At 43.3% G+C, this 13,883-nt stretch overlaps 1 protein-coding gene across 9 annotated transcripts in view; it reads right to left on the bottom strand.

Moving 5' to 3' along the window:
* The window catches only part of SPAG9 (sperm associated antigen 9), a gene marked incomplete at both ends in the record, with an annotated part of 158,706 nt that overhangs the window by 26,715 nt on the left and 118,108 nt on the right, over nucleotides 1-13,883 (bottom strand). For 8 of the 9 annotated variants that reach the window (XM_080713485.1, XM_080713488.1, XM_080713484.1 and 5 more), the window contains 6 exons: nucleotides 4,017-4,188; nucleotides 4,636-4,803; nucleotides 5,062-5,151; nucleotides 6,720-6,849; nucleotides 10,904-11,077; nucleotides 11,803-11,859. In XM_080713485.1, the coding sequence (XP_080569611.1) occupies nucleotides 4,017-4,188; nucleotides 4,636-4,803; nucleotides 5,062-5,151; nucleotides 6,720-6,849; nucleotides 10,904-11,077; nucleotides 11,803-11,859 (791 nt within the window). Of the gene's footprint in view, nucleotides 1-4,016; nucleotides 4,189-4,635; nucleotides 4,804-5,061; nucleotides 5,152-6,719; nucleotides 6,850-10,903; nucleotides 11,078-11,680; nucleotides 11,693-11,802; nucleotides 11,860-13,883 lie in introns of all 9 variants that reach the window. The other variant, XM_080713487.1, reaches the window with a different exon arrangement.

Here is a 13,883-nt window from a genome sequence, read left to right as displayed (position 1 = left end):
ACCGCCTGCGCGGGCCAGGACCTCTGCCTGCCGCTTGGACCTCCTAAAGCACCGTTCCAGCTCGGCGCTCCAGTCACCGCCAGGACCTCTGGCCGATTTGCCCCGCCCGCCCCGAGCCAGGCTCATTGGGCGGCGCACAGCCGGCTTCGGTGTCCGCCACAGTCACCCGCGCCAGGCGTAGCTCTACTTGCTGCTGCTGCTCCGTTCCGCCCGCCCAAGCCAGGCTCACTGGCGGTGCTCCTCGGGGCCCAGCCTCAGCGACTGCCACGTGCCTGGAAGCCATTTTGTCTCCACGCCGCGGGCCCGGCAAGCCATGCCGCCTGCGCACCCCCACTGATCCTGCCTGCGCCAGCCGCCAGTGCCGTCCACACCAGCCACCGGCATCCACGCGCCCCAGCTCCACCACGCTCCCAGCAGCTTCTCAGCCCTTCTGTCACAGCCAGCGCTGGCCGACATCACTATACTCCGGTAAACTGCCTCCTTCCCTTGGTTAGCGGGTTCCGGACTTGGGTCTTCCGGTCCACTGGGACCTTAAAATCCAAGCGCTTGGTGACCCATTGTCCCATGGTCCACTGGGACCACACTGCGGATGACCAGGTCATCCTCCGGTTTTGAGAAGGTATGAAGACGTTCTTCCCTATCTCTTAACCTCCGTTTCCGAACGATTGAGCAGGGAAATCGGGGACGCCCATTTCCTGTTCTTCGTTTCCGCCTGCGAACCAATTATGGGGAGTCGAACCTTTATACTAGCAGATGCCCTGAGAGCCTGTCTGCCTTGATACGAGTTGGGAAATAGGTTGCGGTGGCCCAGGAACAGTTAGGAACTTTTCTAAGTGGTCTGGTATCCCTCCAAATGCTCTCCCCCATCAGCTTCCATTTATTTTCCCGCCAGCTGCCATTTTGTGATGGCTCATTGTCGCTGCCTGGTGATGTCACAGTCGCCATCTTGGCCCGCGCCAGACTGCAATTTTGCTGGGCGGCCCGCGTGGGCGCGCCCTAGGTGCTGTGGGAAACGCCGGGGCTGGGGCGACACCCTCTGCCCGTGGGGAGTCTGCGTTGCCATTCTTGCCGGACACCAGCCCCGGGACGCGCTCTTTGTGAGTATAGGTCCGTCACAGCTGACAGAACCTTAACATAGCATCTAAGTTTTAATTCCAGAGAGAAACAGGCGGAGATGGAGCGTACACTCTTGACTTTGCCAAAAAGCAGATCCCTGGTAGCTGCCCTTTGGCTGGCGGTGGCGGCTCAGCCCCCTGGAGCGCCACCTAGGTGTGGAGGACTGCAACAACAACTACCTCCAGGAGCCTGCCTCAAGTGGGGCAAAGCCACGCCTACCAATCAGACTGCTCGGCGTGTGGCCAGGAGGGCCACTGGAACAGTGCCCTTGGAAAAGGGTGAGCCCCAGGTGCCTCAACACAGGGGGAGCACCTTTCCAGACCAGGCCCCGCCGCTGGCCCTACTCAGCCTGGCTGAAGACTGATGGCTCCTGGATCCCTCAACCTCCATCCTCTTTGCCAGCTCAGGGTAGCTCTCCAGGTACTGAGTAAACCAGTCTCCTTTTTGGTCGCCTGCTCAATCTCATGATTTGTTTTTTTCTTTAATAGCCCTTGCCTGTTCAAGCCTCCTCAAGCGCACATCACTAAGCTGTCCAGGGTAACCTCCAATTCGCACTGCAGCTATGCACCCACCTGCACCCCCTTCTGGGGGACTGAACTCCCGACTCCTCCCGGCCTGGGGCCCCTGACGACGCCCCTTGACAGCAGGAAGAAGCTAGAGGGTCCAATCGTCATCCATTATCCCTACCATCAAAAGGCCGGAATGTTAAGTTGGGTCCTGCACTCATGTGACTTTGTGTCACATGACCTCTGCAGGGCAAGGGAGGGGCTGAAACCCCCGCGAGAATTGGGCGTTCCCGCGAGTAAACCCTCATCTCGCGAGATGCATACCTTGAAAAGGAGAGCCCACGTCCTCAAGCTTCGGACAGGCGCGCGGGCCCCATGGTGCCTTGCCCTGATCCCCGGGAGAGCCGTGCCATTAAAACTTTACATGCCATGTGTACCGGACCTCTCTCGTGTTTTTCACACTCCGCCGTATGCACATTATTTTTATTTTACTCGCATTTAATTTTTTATTTTACTTATCACCCAGTACCACCAAAAAACCAAAAAAACCAAAACAACAACAACAAAAAAACAGGGTCTCACTGAGTTGCAAAGGGCCTCACCAAGTAGCTGAGGCTGTCCACAAACTACAATCCTCCTGACTCAGCCTCCCAAATTGCTAGGATTACAATCATGTGCCACCACACCCGGCAGACCTCTTTAATTAATTAATTAATTTATTTATTTGGTGGTAATGGGGACTGAACCCAGGGGCTTTCTACCTCTAAGCTATACTTCCAGCCCTATTTTTTATTTTTTAAAATTTATTATTAATTATTATTATTTTGGTGGTATTGGGGTTCCTGGAAACCCTTCTACCTCCGGACTACACTCCCAGACACCTATTTTTTATATTTTTATTTGGAAACAGGGTCTCTTAAGCCAGCGAGACTGGCTTCAAACCTACGCAGTCTTCCTGTCTCCACCTCCCAAGCGTGGGGATTACAAGCATGTGCCATCATGCCCAGCTCCTATTTTATTATTATTATTATTATTTTTTTTTTTTTTTTTTTTTTTGCGGGTCTGGGGATGGAACCCAGAGGCATTTGACCTCCGAGCTACAACCCCTGCCCAATTTTTTATTCTTTATTTTGAAACAGGGTCTCACTGAGTTGCATAGGGCCTCACTAAGTAGTTGAGGCTGTCCGCAAACGATCCTACGGTCTCAGCCTCCTGAATGCTGGGATTACAAGCGTGTGCTACCACGCCTGGCTCTATTTTATTATTTTTAAACAAGGTCTCACTAGGATAAGAATCTCACTACGCTGTCTTTGAACCTCTAATCATCCTGTCTCAGCCTCCCAAGTACTAGGATTACACATGTAAGCCACCCTGCCCAGCTTAAACTTTTTTTTTTCTGGTGGTACTGGCAATAGAACCCATGAGCCTTCTACCTCCAGGATATACCCCCAGACCTATCTTTACTTTTTATTTGAAAAGAGAGTCTCGCTAACTTGCTGAGAGCCTCACTAAACTGCTGAGGGTGGCCTCAAACCTATGATCCTCCTGTCTCAGCCTCCCAAGTACTGTGATTACAAGCATGTACCACCATGCTTGGCTAAACTTTTTTTTTTTGGTGGTACTGGGGGTGGAACCCAGGGGCTTTTCTACCTGCAGGCTATACTCCCAGACCTATTTTATACTTTATTTGGAAACAGGGTCTCACTAAGTTGCTGAGAGCCTAAGAAGCTGAGGCTGGCTTTGAACCTATGTGATCCTCCTGGCTCAGCCTCCCAAGTGCTGGAATTACAAGCGTGCGCCACCATGCCGGCTTAAACTAATGTTTTAACATCAATAATTAATTCAGAACAATAGAAGACATCCATTCTTGGAGCAGGGCATGGTGAGCCTACTTAGTGAGGCTCTCAGCAACTTAGTGAGACCCTGTTTCCAAATAAAATGGAAAATAGATCTGGGAGTGTAGCTCAGAGGTAAAAAGCCTCTGGGTTCCATCCCCAGCACCACACACAAAACAAAAGACTTTCATTCCTTTATTAATCACTCTAAACAGTCCCTTGTCTTTGTCTCCTAATTATCTTCTCATATTACCAATGTTTCCTTCGGAGTATTTTTCAATATCTGAAAATATCATTTGTTGTTTTTGTTTGGTACTAGGGACTGAACCTGGGGGCATTCCGTGCTGGGATTACAGGTGTGCGCCACTGTGCCTGTCTATCAGAAAATATCTTGTTTATTCAATGGTTTTCATTTTTTCTTTCCCAACTAGAGAATGAACTCCATGAGAGCAAGGCACATCAGTACATCCATAGAAGCCAAATCTTATCCCTCCTGGAAAAAAAATCTGAAAAGTGAGAAGAGAAGGAAAAAATATACAGGTGCATGACTCATTCTCACCTGGGACACTTGCAATGCATAGAACATGGGAGTTGCAGACAGTGAAACTGTCAAGGATGTTGCCTGGTTGAATAGCATCAATGATAATAACTTTTGTAGCTGAGTGAGTGCTGGTACAGATCCAGACTTGACTGGATAATTCTTCATGATTTTTTAACTCCTTCTGCTGCTCCTAATTAGGCAAAGTTAGGAAATCAAATGTTTAAAAGCACATGTGTCCAAATATTCCCAAGGCTGTGTGCTATTATAGTAAAAAGTAACAGTATTTAAAATTTATTTCCAGGTAAATTGGGAAGGTAAAAATACAACCACTTATCAGTATTAACTCTAGACTAAAAACTAGGAGTTAAATCAGATCATTGATTAAAATGTTCCATAACTTGACTGTGACAACACTGGTAACATAGATATATACATTTGGCAATACTCTTTGAACTGTAGTCATTTCATGTGTATACTTGATTGTATATAAATAATACCTCAATAAAACTGAATTAAAACGGGAAGTAGGGAAGAAGAAGCAAGGACATAGTAAGGACAACTAGAACTTGGATACATAAGTAAATTTTGGACCAAAGAATTGAATACTCTCATAAGCCATGTTAGTGCACACACTTACCTTAAGTTCCTGATCTAACTTATCTAAACTACTCTGAGATGCACTTCGTTGTTTACTGCCCTCGGTATCCAAACCAGCAACATCCTTGTAAAATACACTTGCTCCAACAACAGAACCACCATCTCTGGTCTTCCCACCAGATAAATTGACTCCAACAGCACACCACAGCTTCTCAGGTACAGAAAATCAAAACAAACAAAGAAAACAGGCATTATTATATCATCCTCTCTCTAAAAATGTTTAGAAATATTTGCCTTTTCTTAAAACAACTGAGGGTGGTAAATATAGGTATTTACTATCCCCTAAAACTATAAAATAAAAAATAATCTCACCAAAAACACAAGTAGCATTTAACTTTTTGGTTTTACGGGAAAAAATCTACCCAGAGTATGGGGAATATCTCCTTCAACTTCACAAATAGCTTACCTTCATGGATGCATCTTTTTCATCTAGAGGTCTGAGATAGACAGGCACAGGTAAATTCTTCATTTTATTTTCCCCTTGACCATTGGCTACCTAGTAATGTGGCAGGGAAAGACACAAATGGGCAGGCCTCACCAAAAGCGAACTTCTTACAGAAATACTCAGGCATGGGCAAACACTACTATTCTATATTTGCTCCTTGACATCAAGTTCAGGTTGATTTTATCACTCTTATTTGAAATAAATAGAAAATCAAGTAACATTTAGAGAAAATAAACAGGTACTTGGGGAAATCAAAAGAAAGCCACACATTCACACACATGTGCTCATGTCTTTACACAAATATGCTGAGTCTTTTAGGATATAGAATATGAAATAAACAGGTAAAGTTTCAGAACACCTGAACCAGGCTTTAGTGAACAGTTTGCAAGGCACCATGTCAATGGCTTTTCATAACTTTTAAACAATAAGTACCAGTTTTCTTTTATTTTGTGGGACTGAAGACTGAATGCAGGGGAGGTCTACCCTCTGAGCTAGACCCCCAGCTCTATTTTATATTTTTATTTTGAAACAGGATCTCACCAAGTTGCTGAGGCAGGCTTGGAAACTGAGATACTCCTGTCTCTGCCTCCCAAATATTGAGATTACATGCATGTGTCACCACACCTAACAATACAGCTCTTTTAAAAATTACGTTTTCAAACTGGGCATGGTGGCACATGCCTATAATTCCAGTTCTTGGGAGGCTAAGACAGGAAGAATGTAGGTTCAAGGCCAACCTCAGCATTATAGTGAGATCTTGTTTCAAAATAAAAAATAAAACAGGGCTAAAGGTGTAGCTCAAAGGGAGAATACCTCTGGGCTGAACTCCAGTACCACACATCCTGTAAAAACAAAAACAAAAAACAAGCCAGGTGTGGTGGCACACACTTGTAATCCTAGCTTTTGGGAGGCTGAGACAGGAGGATCGCAAGTTCATGGCCTGCCTCAGCAACTTATGAGGCCCTCGGCAACTTAGTAAAACCCTGTTTCTAAATAAAGAATAATATAGGGCTGGGGATATAGCTGGGAGGTAGAATGCCCCTAGGTTCAACCCTCATTACCCCCCCTCCACACACACACACACACAAAAAAAAACCCTTCAAGCATTAAAATAGAGCTATTCTAAACTGGGCTGGGTGGCGCACGCTTGTCATCCCAGCATTCAGGAGGCGAAGACTGGAGGATCAAGGTTCACAGACAGCCTCAGCTACTTAGTGAGGCACTCTGCAACTTAGTGAGACCCTGTTTCCAAATAAAGAATAAAAAATAGGGCAGAGGGTGTAGCTCAGAGGTAGAATGCCCCTGGGTTCCATCCCCAGACCCACATAAAATAAAAAATAAGTAAAATAAAATAGAGCTATTCTAGTTAAGGTCAAACAGGGCACCTCAAATTCCATATACTCCAGAAACCCTGTTGGCCCCTCCTCTTTGCACAGACTAAAAGGTGCACTAGAAAGCAGACTGAAAGCCACTCCCTAAACAGGACACCACACATGTGCCAAATCTATGAAGCATGAATGAGCAAGTTTGGGATATGCATTTCAAATTCCTCATGCCCAAGCACACTCCAATTGCCCTGCATTTCCTGCTAGACACATTCACCACCTTTCATAAGTTACCTGTTTGTACTTCTGAGGAAGACTCCAGCCAAAAGCTTGAACTCGACCATCTTCTTTCTGAACGTGTGCCTTTACCTGGCGATACTGTTCTCTCTTTTGTTCTCTGCGTGAGGCTAAACTAGCTTCAGTTCTAGAAGGAAAAGAGGGTTTTTTTTTGTGTGTGTGTTTGGTACTTGGGATTGAAGCTGGGGGCATTCTACCTCTGACCTATACCCTCAGCCCTAATTTTTATTTTAATTTGAAACAGGATCCGAACCTGTGATCCTCCTGTCTCAGCTTCACATGCACTAAGATTATAAGCATGTGCCATCATGCCCAGATAAGAGATTTTTAAATTATATTACTATAACAATATGCTGTTATCTCCTCTCTTTTGCTAAAATAGCAAAGAAAAACAAATAAAAATTACTTGATTCAAAACTTGTTTTTCTGACAATAGCTCTTTATTTTTTGCGGTACTGGTTCAGGGGTATTCTACCTCTGAGTAGAATACCCCAGTCCTAGTTTTTATTATTTATTTATTTATTTATTTATTTATTTATTTATTTATGTGGTACTAGGGATGGAACTCAGGGGCATTGTACCTCCAAGCTACACCCCAAGTTCTATTTTTTAATCTTTTTATTTTTACTTTTTATTTTATTTTATTTTTTGGTGGTATTGGGGTTCCTGGAAGCCCTTCTACCTCCGGGCTACACTCCCAGACCTATTTTTACATTTTTATTTGGAAACAGGGTCTCCTAAGCCAGCGTGCACGGCTGGCTTCGAACCTGTGCTATCCTTCTGTCTATGCCTCCCAAGCGCGGGGATTACAAGCGTGCGCCACCATGCCCGGCCAATCTTTTTATTTTTGAAACAGGGTCTCACTGACTTGTGAAGGTGCGAAGGGCCTCAATAAGTAGCTGAGGCTGTCACAAACTTTAATCCTCCGGTCTCAGCCTCTACAGTACTGGGATTACAAGCGTGCACCACCATGGTTGGCTCTCTTTGTTTATTAAAATAGCTCTTTGAAAAACATTATATTACCTAGGCATTGTGGTACACACCTATAATCCCAGTATTTGAGAGGCTGAGACAGGAGGATAGCAGATTGGAGGCCAGTCTCAGTATCTTAGTGAGGCCCTCAGCAACTTAGTGACATCGTGTTTCAAAATTAAAAGTAAAATAGGGCTGGGGATGTAGCTCAAAAGTAGTACTTCTCTCAGTCCAATCCCCGGTCCCCAGAAAAATAAAACATACTACTAGCCAGGCACAGTGGTACAGTGCTACAATCCCATTTATATTCCCAATTTGGGACATTGAGATAAAAGAATCTGAAATTCAAGGCCAGTCTCAGCAATTTAGAAAGACTTCAATCCAGAATAAAAAATTAAAAAGGGCTGGAGGTATAGCTCAGTCATAATAGTGCCCCTGAGTTCAACATACACACACACACACACACACACACACACACACACACACACACACACAACTTGAATTCAATCCCTAGTATGACAAAAACAACAAAAATCTGGTCCTTTTATATTTTTGTAATGAAGCTTTTAACAGACTGGTAAGCAGCCTATTATGTTAAATGTAATCATTAGATATTAAGCTTCTATCAGGTTTCAGATATTTTCCATATGAAAGGGAAAAATTCAAGCTGGGCTTTGTAGCACAGGCTTGTAATCCCAGTACTTGAGGGGCTGAGACAGGAGGATCAGAAGTTTTCAGCCAGTCTCAAACTACTCAGTGAGGCCCTCTGCAACTTAGTGAAATCCTGTTTCAAAAATAAAGAATAAGCTGCGCGTGGTGGCGCACACTTGTAATCCCAGCTCTTGAGAGGCTGAGACAGAAGGATCGCAGTTTTTGGCCAGACTCAGCTACTTAGTGAGACCCTGTTTCCAAATAAAGAATAAAAAATAGGGATGGGGCTGGGCCTCATGACTTACGCTTGTAATCCTAGCACTTGGGAGGCTGAGACAGGAGGATCGCACAGGTTCAAAGCCAGCCTCAGCTACTTAGTGAGGCTCTCGGCAACTTAGTAAGAGCCTGTTTCCAAATAAAGTATAAAATAGGTCTGGGAGTATAGCCTGGAGGTAGAATGCCCCTGGGTTCTATCCCCAGTACCAAGCAACAACAACAACAAATAGAATAAAAGAATAAAAAATAAAAAACAGGGATAGGGGTGGAGCTCAGAGGTAGAATATCCCTGGGTTCAATCCCCAGTACTGAAAAAAAGTAAATAAAACAAGGCTGGCAGCCAGGTGTGGTGGCACAGGATTGTAGTCCCAGTACTTGGGAGGCTGAAACAGGAGGATCTCCCAGGTTTGAAGCCAGCCTCAGCTACTTAGTGAGGTTCTCAGCAACTTAGTGAGACCCTGTTTCCAAATAAAGTATAAAATATAAAAAATAGGACTGGGAGTATAGCCTTGAGGTAGAAAGTCCCTGGGTTCCATCCCCAGTACAACAAACAAAAACAAAAACAACCCCCACCACACACACACACAACAGAGCTGGGGGTATAGTTCAGAAGTAAAATAAAACAAAACAAACCTGGGTTTAATCCCCAGTACCATCAAAAAATAACTTTTTTGGGGGGTGACTTGTCTATACCATATGCCAGATATTTTAGATATATACAATGTAATCCTGGTAGCCGGGCATGGTCCCAGCATTTGGGAGGCTGAGACCTGGAGGATCACAGTTCGCAGACAGCCTCAGCTACTTAGTGAGGCCCTCTGCAACTCAGTGAGACCCGGTTTCAAAATAAAGAATAAAAAGTAGGGCAAGGGGTGTAGTTCGGAGGTCAAATGCCCCTGGGTTCCATCACCAGACCCGCAAAAAAACAAAACAAAAAACAAAACAAAAAAAATGTAATCCTAACATATTTAAAATAGGTTATACACATTTTTCAGGCAGAGAAGCTAGGGCTCTAAGAGGTTAGTCTGTTCAAGTGTATGTATGTAAGGAGTAAAAGCTTCAAGAGGAAAAATCAAGTTCTTTGACATAAAAGGAAATGTAAAAACATTTAAGATAAAGAGTTACATGAGTCTTTAGCACTTCTATCAGCATTTATAAATGGTCTTATACCAACAAAAATGAGACATTTAAAAAATTTCTTCTCTTTATGAAACCTGTGAAATATAATTTTCTTTTTTTTTTCTTTTTTTTATTTACTTTGTGTGTGTGTGTGTGGTACTGGGGGTGGAACCCAGGGGCTTTTCTACCTCCGGGCTATACTCCCAGACCTATTTTATTTGGCATCAGGGCCTCACTGAGTAGCTGAGGCGGGCTTTGAACCTGTGTGAACCTCCTGTCTCAGCCTCTTAAGCGCCGGAATTACGAGCATGCGCCACCATGCCCGGCTCAAAATATAACTTTAATAAAAAATATTGATTACAAGAAATTTACTCACGGGTGTCCAAATTATAGAAAGAGTGTCTCTACAGATTTATTTGAATCCTTATAAAAGATCTGAAAAAAGATAAGAAGCCCGGCATGGTGGCAGAGGCTTGTAATCCCAGTACTTGGGAGTCTGACATAGGAGGATCACAGGTTTGCAGCCAGCCTCTGTAGGACACATGTCAAAAGATGGCGCTGGACGGGAGAGCCAAAGGACGGGCCAAAGAAGGGTTTAAATTAACATAATGTCATACGATAGGCAAAGGGTATGAGCCCGTGCATGATCAGCGTATGAACAGTGCTTGCTCGCAATGTAAAATTAAGAAAAAAAAGCCCATGACAGAAAGTGACCTATAAGCCGATTGGTAGATAGTCCCCCCCCCCCTTGGAATTCTCCCCCCCTCTCCCTACAGTCTTTGCTTTATAAGTTACAGTGTTAATGTAATAAACAAGTTCCTGCTTTGACTTAACTCCTTGTCGCATCTGATTGTCTCCGGGGTCGGAGGCTGGGGAACGGGCGGACAGCGCGCTTACCTTTCTCCGGACCCCTGCGACCGTAACCTTAAGGTGGTGGGCACTACAAGACTCAGCTACTTAGTAAGGCCCTCTGCATTCTAGTGAGACCTTATTTTAAATAAAGAATAAAAAACAGGGCTGGGAGTATGTATAGCTCGGAGGTAGAATGCCCCTGGGTTCAATCCCCAGTACTGAAGAAAAAGAAAAGAAAAAAGAAAAAGGACAAGAAAACTTTAAACTTATATCTCATTTTGGGCATGACCATTAGTCTATAAAATACTTACTCTTCACTAAGGAAATCAAAGGCTTTGGACTTATCCCCAGGGAGCTGGGATAAGGTACTGCTCCTTTTTTTAACAGAAGGAGTAACATGGGAGGTGGGTGCGTTGTACTTCAGATTAACAGGTGGTTCAGGCTTCCTTGTTGTATTACTTGAGGAGCTGAAAAGTCGGCTGAAACTAAAGAGAAAAAAAGGTATCTATCACATGCACTGTGAAGAACAATTCAAAATTTTTCATAAACTTATGTTCAAGAAAATTTCAAAGAGCTTTTACATGACAATGAATTAGAAAAAAATTGGCAAAAATAAAAACATTTTGTAGTCACACGCTGCAGCCTTAGCAGTAACTCACAGCCAAATTCAAACATTCAGGGAAGAGAAACTATTGCTTAAGATATCAGATGCCTGTTCTTTAATTAGTGATTTCTATAATGAAAGGGAGTACTGAATTCCTGAATACAGAAAACCACTTCATTGAATAAACAAAAGATACCTAGTGCAATATAAGAGTGGCTAGTGGCTAAGCAGCAAGGTTAGGGCCGCATGGTATGAAGAGAAGTTTAGTGTGCTAGTTCTAACACTCTCATCTTCATTTTGTAAAGTTCCTCACAAACATGCAACCAATGACTCAGTAATTTATTCAATGGAAATCCAGGCAATTATTAACTTTATAAATAGCCTCCTGTTGTTTATTTAATTTGGCAGAGGATTCTGCCAAATGCATAGCCAACATGATGCAGCTTACGATAGCATAATTTCTGTCCTTCGAGAACAGCCTTACCGAGTCGGCACACTATATACCAAAAAGAAAAATTTCAGTTTAGCTATTTACTCCTAGTTTTTTATAAATTGACCATAATCTTCTTGTCTCAAAGTGCGGTCTGATGCCCTTAATGTACTTACAACTGCCAGATGCTTGATCTCTTTTTTTCCTGCATAGCTGGATTTTCTCGTGATGCCCTATATTTAAAAAGGATAGAATAAAAGTTTGCACTTAAGTAAGGTATTCTAGCTTTCTAGTTAAAAAACAAAAATAAAAAAGACCCATGAAGTTCATGGGATACACAGAGGACAGTTAACAATTAAATTCGGCAACTAATTACGTTGACTTGCCATGAGTCAGATGATCTGTTAAAGCTAATGCTACTATGATAAATAAATACTATCCCTCCCTCAGTCTATGTTGTACAGCCAACATTTCTCTATTTTACAAATTTTATTTATTTATTTATTTATTTATTTATTTATTATTATTATTTTGGTGGTGGTATTGGATTGAACACAGGGTCCTTTACCAATGGGCTAAAACCCCATCCTTTTTTATTCTAAAATATGATCTCAAAGTTTCCCAGGCTGGCCTCAAACCTGTGATCTTCTTCTCCTATCTCAGCTTCCCAAATTGGGATTACAAGTATCTGCCACTGTTTTAGTCTCTAAATGTTAATATTTAAATTTTTAGGAACCAGGGTCTCACTGTATTACCTAGGGTGATCTTAAACTCCTGGGTTCAAGTAACCTTCCTGCCTCAGCTTCCTTAGTAGCTGAGGCTATAGGTACATGCTTATCACATACAACATTTAAAACTTTTTATTGAATAGATATTCTCTGTTGGGTGTGGAGGCACACACACCTATAATCTCAGTACTTGGGAAACTGAGACAAGAGGATTGCAGGTTCAAGGCCAGCCATGGCAACTTAATAAGCCCTTTTTTTTGGTGGTACTGGGGTTCCTAGAAACACTTCTACCTCTGGGCTACACTCCCAGGCCTATTTTTATACTTTTTAAAATTTGGAAACAGGAGCCGGGTGTGGTGGCGCATGCTTGTAATCCCTATGCTTGGGAGGCGGAGACAGGAGGATCGCGCAGGTTCAAAGCCAGCCGCGCGTGCTGGCTTAGGAGACCCTGTTTCCAAATAAAAAAAATATATAGTAGGTGCGGGAGTATAGCCTGGAGGTAGAAGGGCTTCCAGGAACCCCAGTACCACCAAAAAAAAAAAAAAAAAAAGGAAATGATATAATCATAAGGAAATAAAAGTTGAAAGTTGGGAAATATTCTCATAAACTTCACCATGTGCCATTCCAAACTAAAAAATATGGGTACATTGATGGGAGTGCTTTTTAAATTAAAGAAACACTGTTATTGAGAATATGACCATTAGATGGCAGCATTAGGTAAGACTTTTTCTTTTTTTTTTTGGGGGGGGCACAGTACTGGGGATGGAACTCAGGGGCATTCTACCACCAAGCTACACCCCCAGCCCTATTTTTTATTCTTTATTTCTGAAACAGGGACTCACTGAGTTACGGAGTTCTTCACTAAGCAGGTGAGGCTGTCCACGAAACGCAATCCTCCTGAATGCTGAGATTACAAGCATGCATCACCATGTCTAGCTAGGTAAGAGTTAAGATCCAATAAAAGCTAAGTATACCATGTTCTCTTTTATATGTAAAATATGAATAAAAGAAAGAAAGAAAAGAAAGAAGCTTTTTCAAAAGAAAAGCAAATTTCTAAGAGTTTTTAGAAAAACAGTAATGACTTTTAGAAAGATGGCAACAAAGGAAAGCAGCACATCTCAGTCCTGCTGATGTTGGATCTCTAGCACCGCGAAAACAGCATCTTTTTAAAAGATAAAAAAAAAAAAAACCACACAGCATAAAACTTAACAGAGAACACTGAAAATTGAAAGGTGGAGAAAAAAAAGCTAGAAGGCAGAACAGAGTGCAGAAACGTACCCCACCTGCCTCCAATGGCTGCTGCCACGGGGGCTATGGTGGTGCCATATTGGCCCTGTGCCCTCCAGAGACCCCCAGCAAAAAAGCCAGCAACTTGAAGAAAAGTATGTGGCTGCAGCTCAGTGGAATTATAAGCAGTCAGCTCCTCATCCCATGCTCCACAGAGACAGTCCTGCTTAAATGCCAGCTAGACTTGCAGCAGTGGCAATGGTGACCAAGCTCAGTGTGTCCTCCAGAGATCCAGAGTGATG

The sequence above is a fragment of the Muscardinus avellanarius genome (assembly GCF_963383645.1).
Source record: "Muscardinus avellanarius genome assembly, chromosome: 16".
Taxonomy (NCBI): Eukaryota; Metazoa; Chordata; class Mammalia; order Rodentia; family Gliridae; genus Muscardinus; species Muscardinus avellanarius.
Note: the sequence above shows the minus strand (reverse complement) of the source record. Positions and strands in the feature narration are given on the sequence as shown.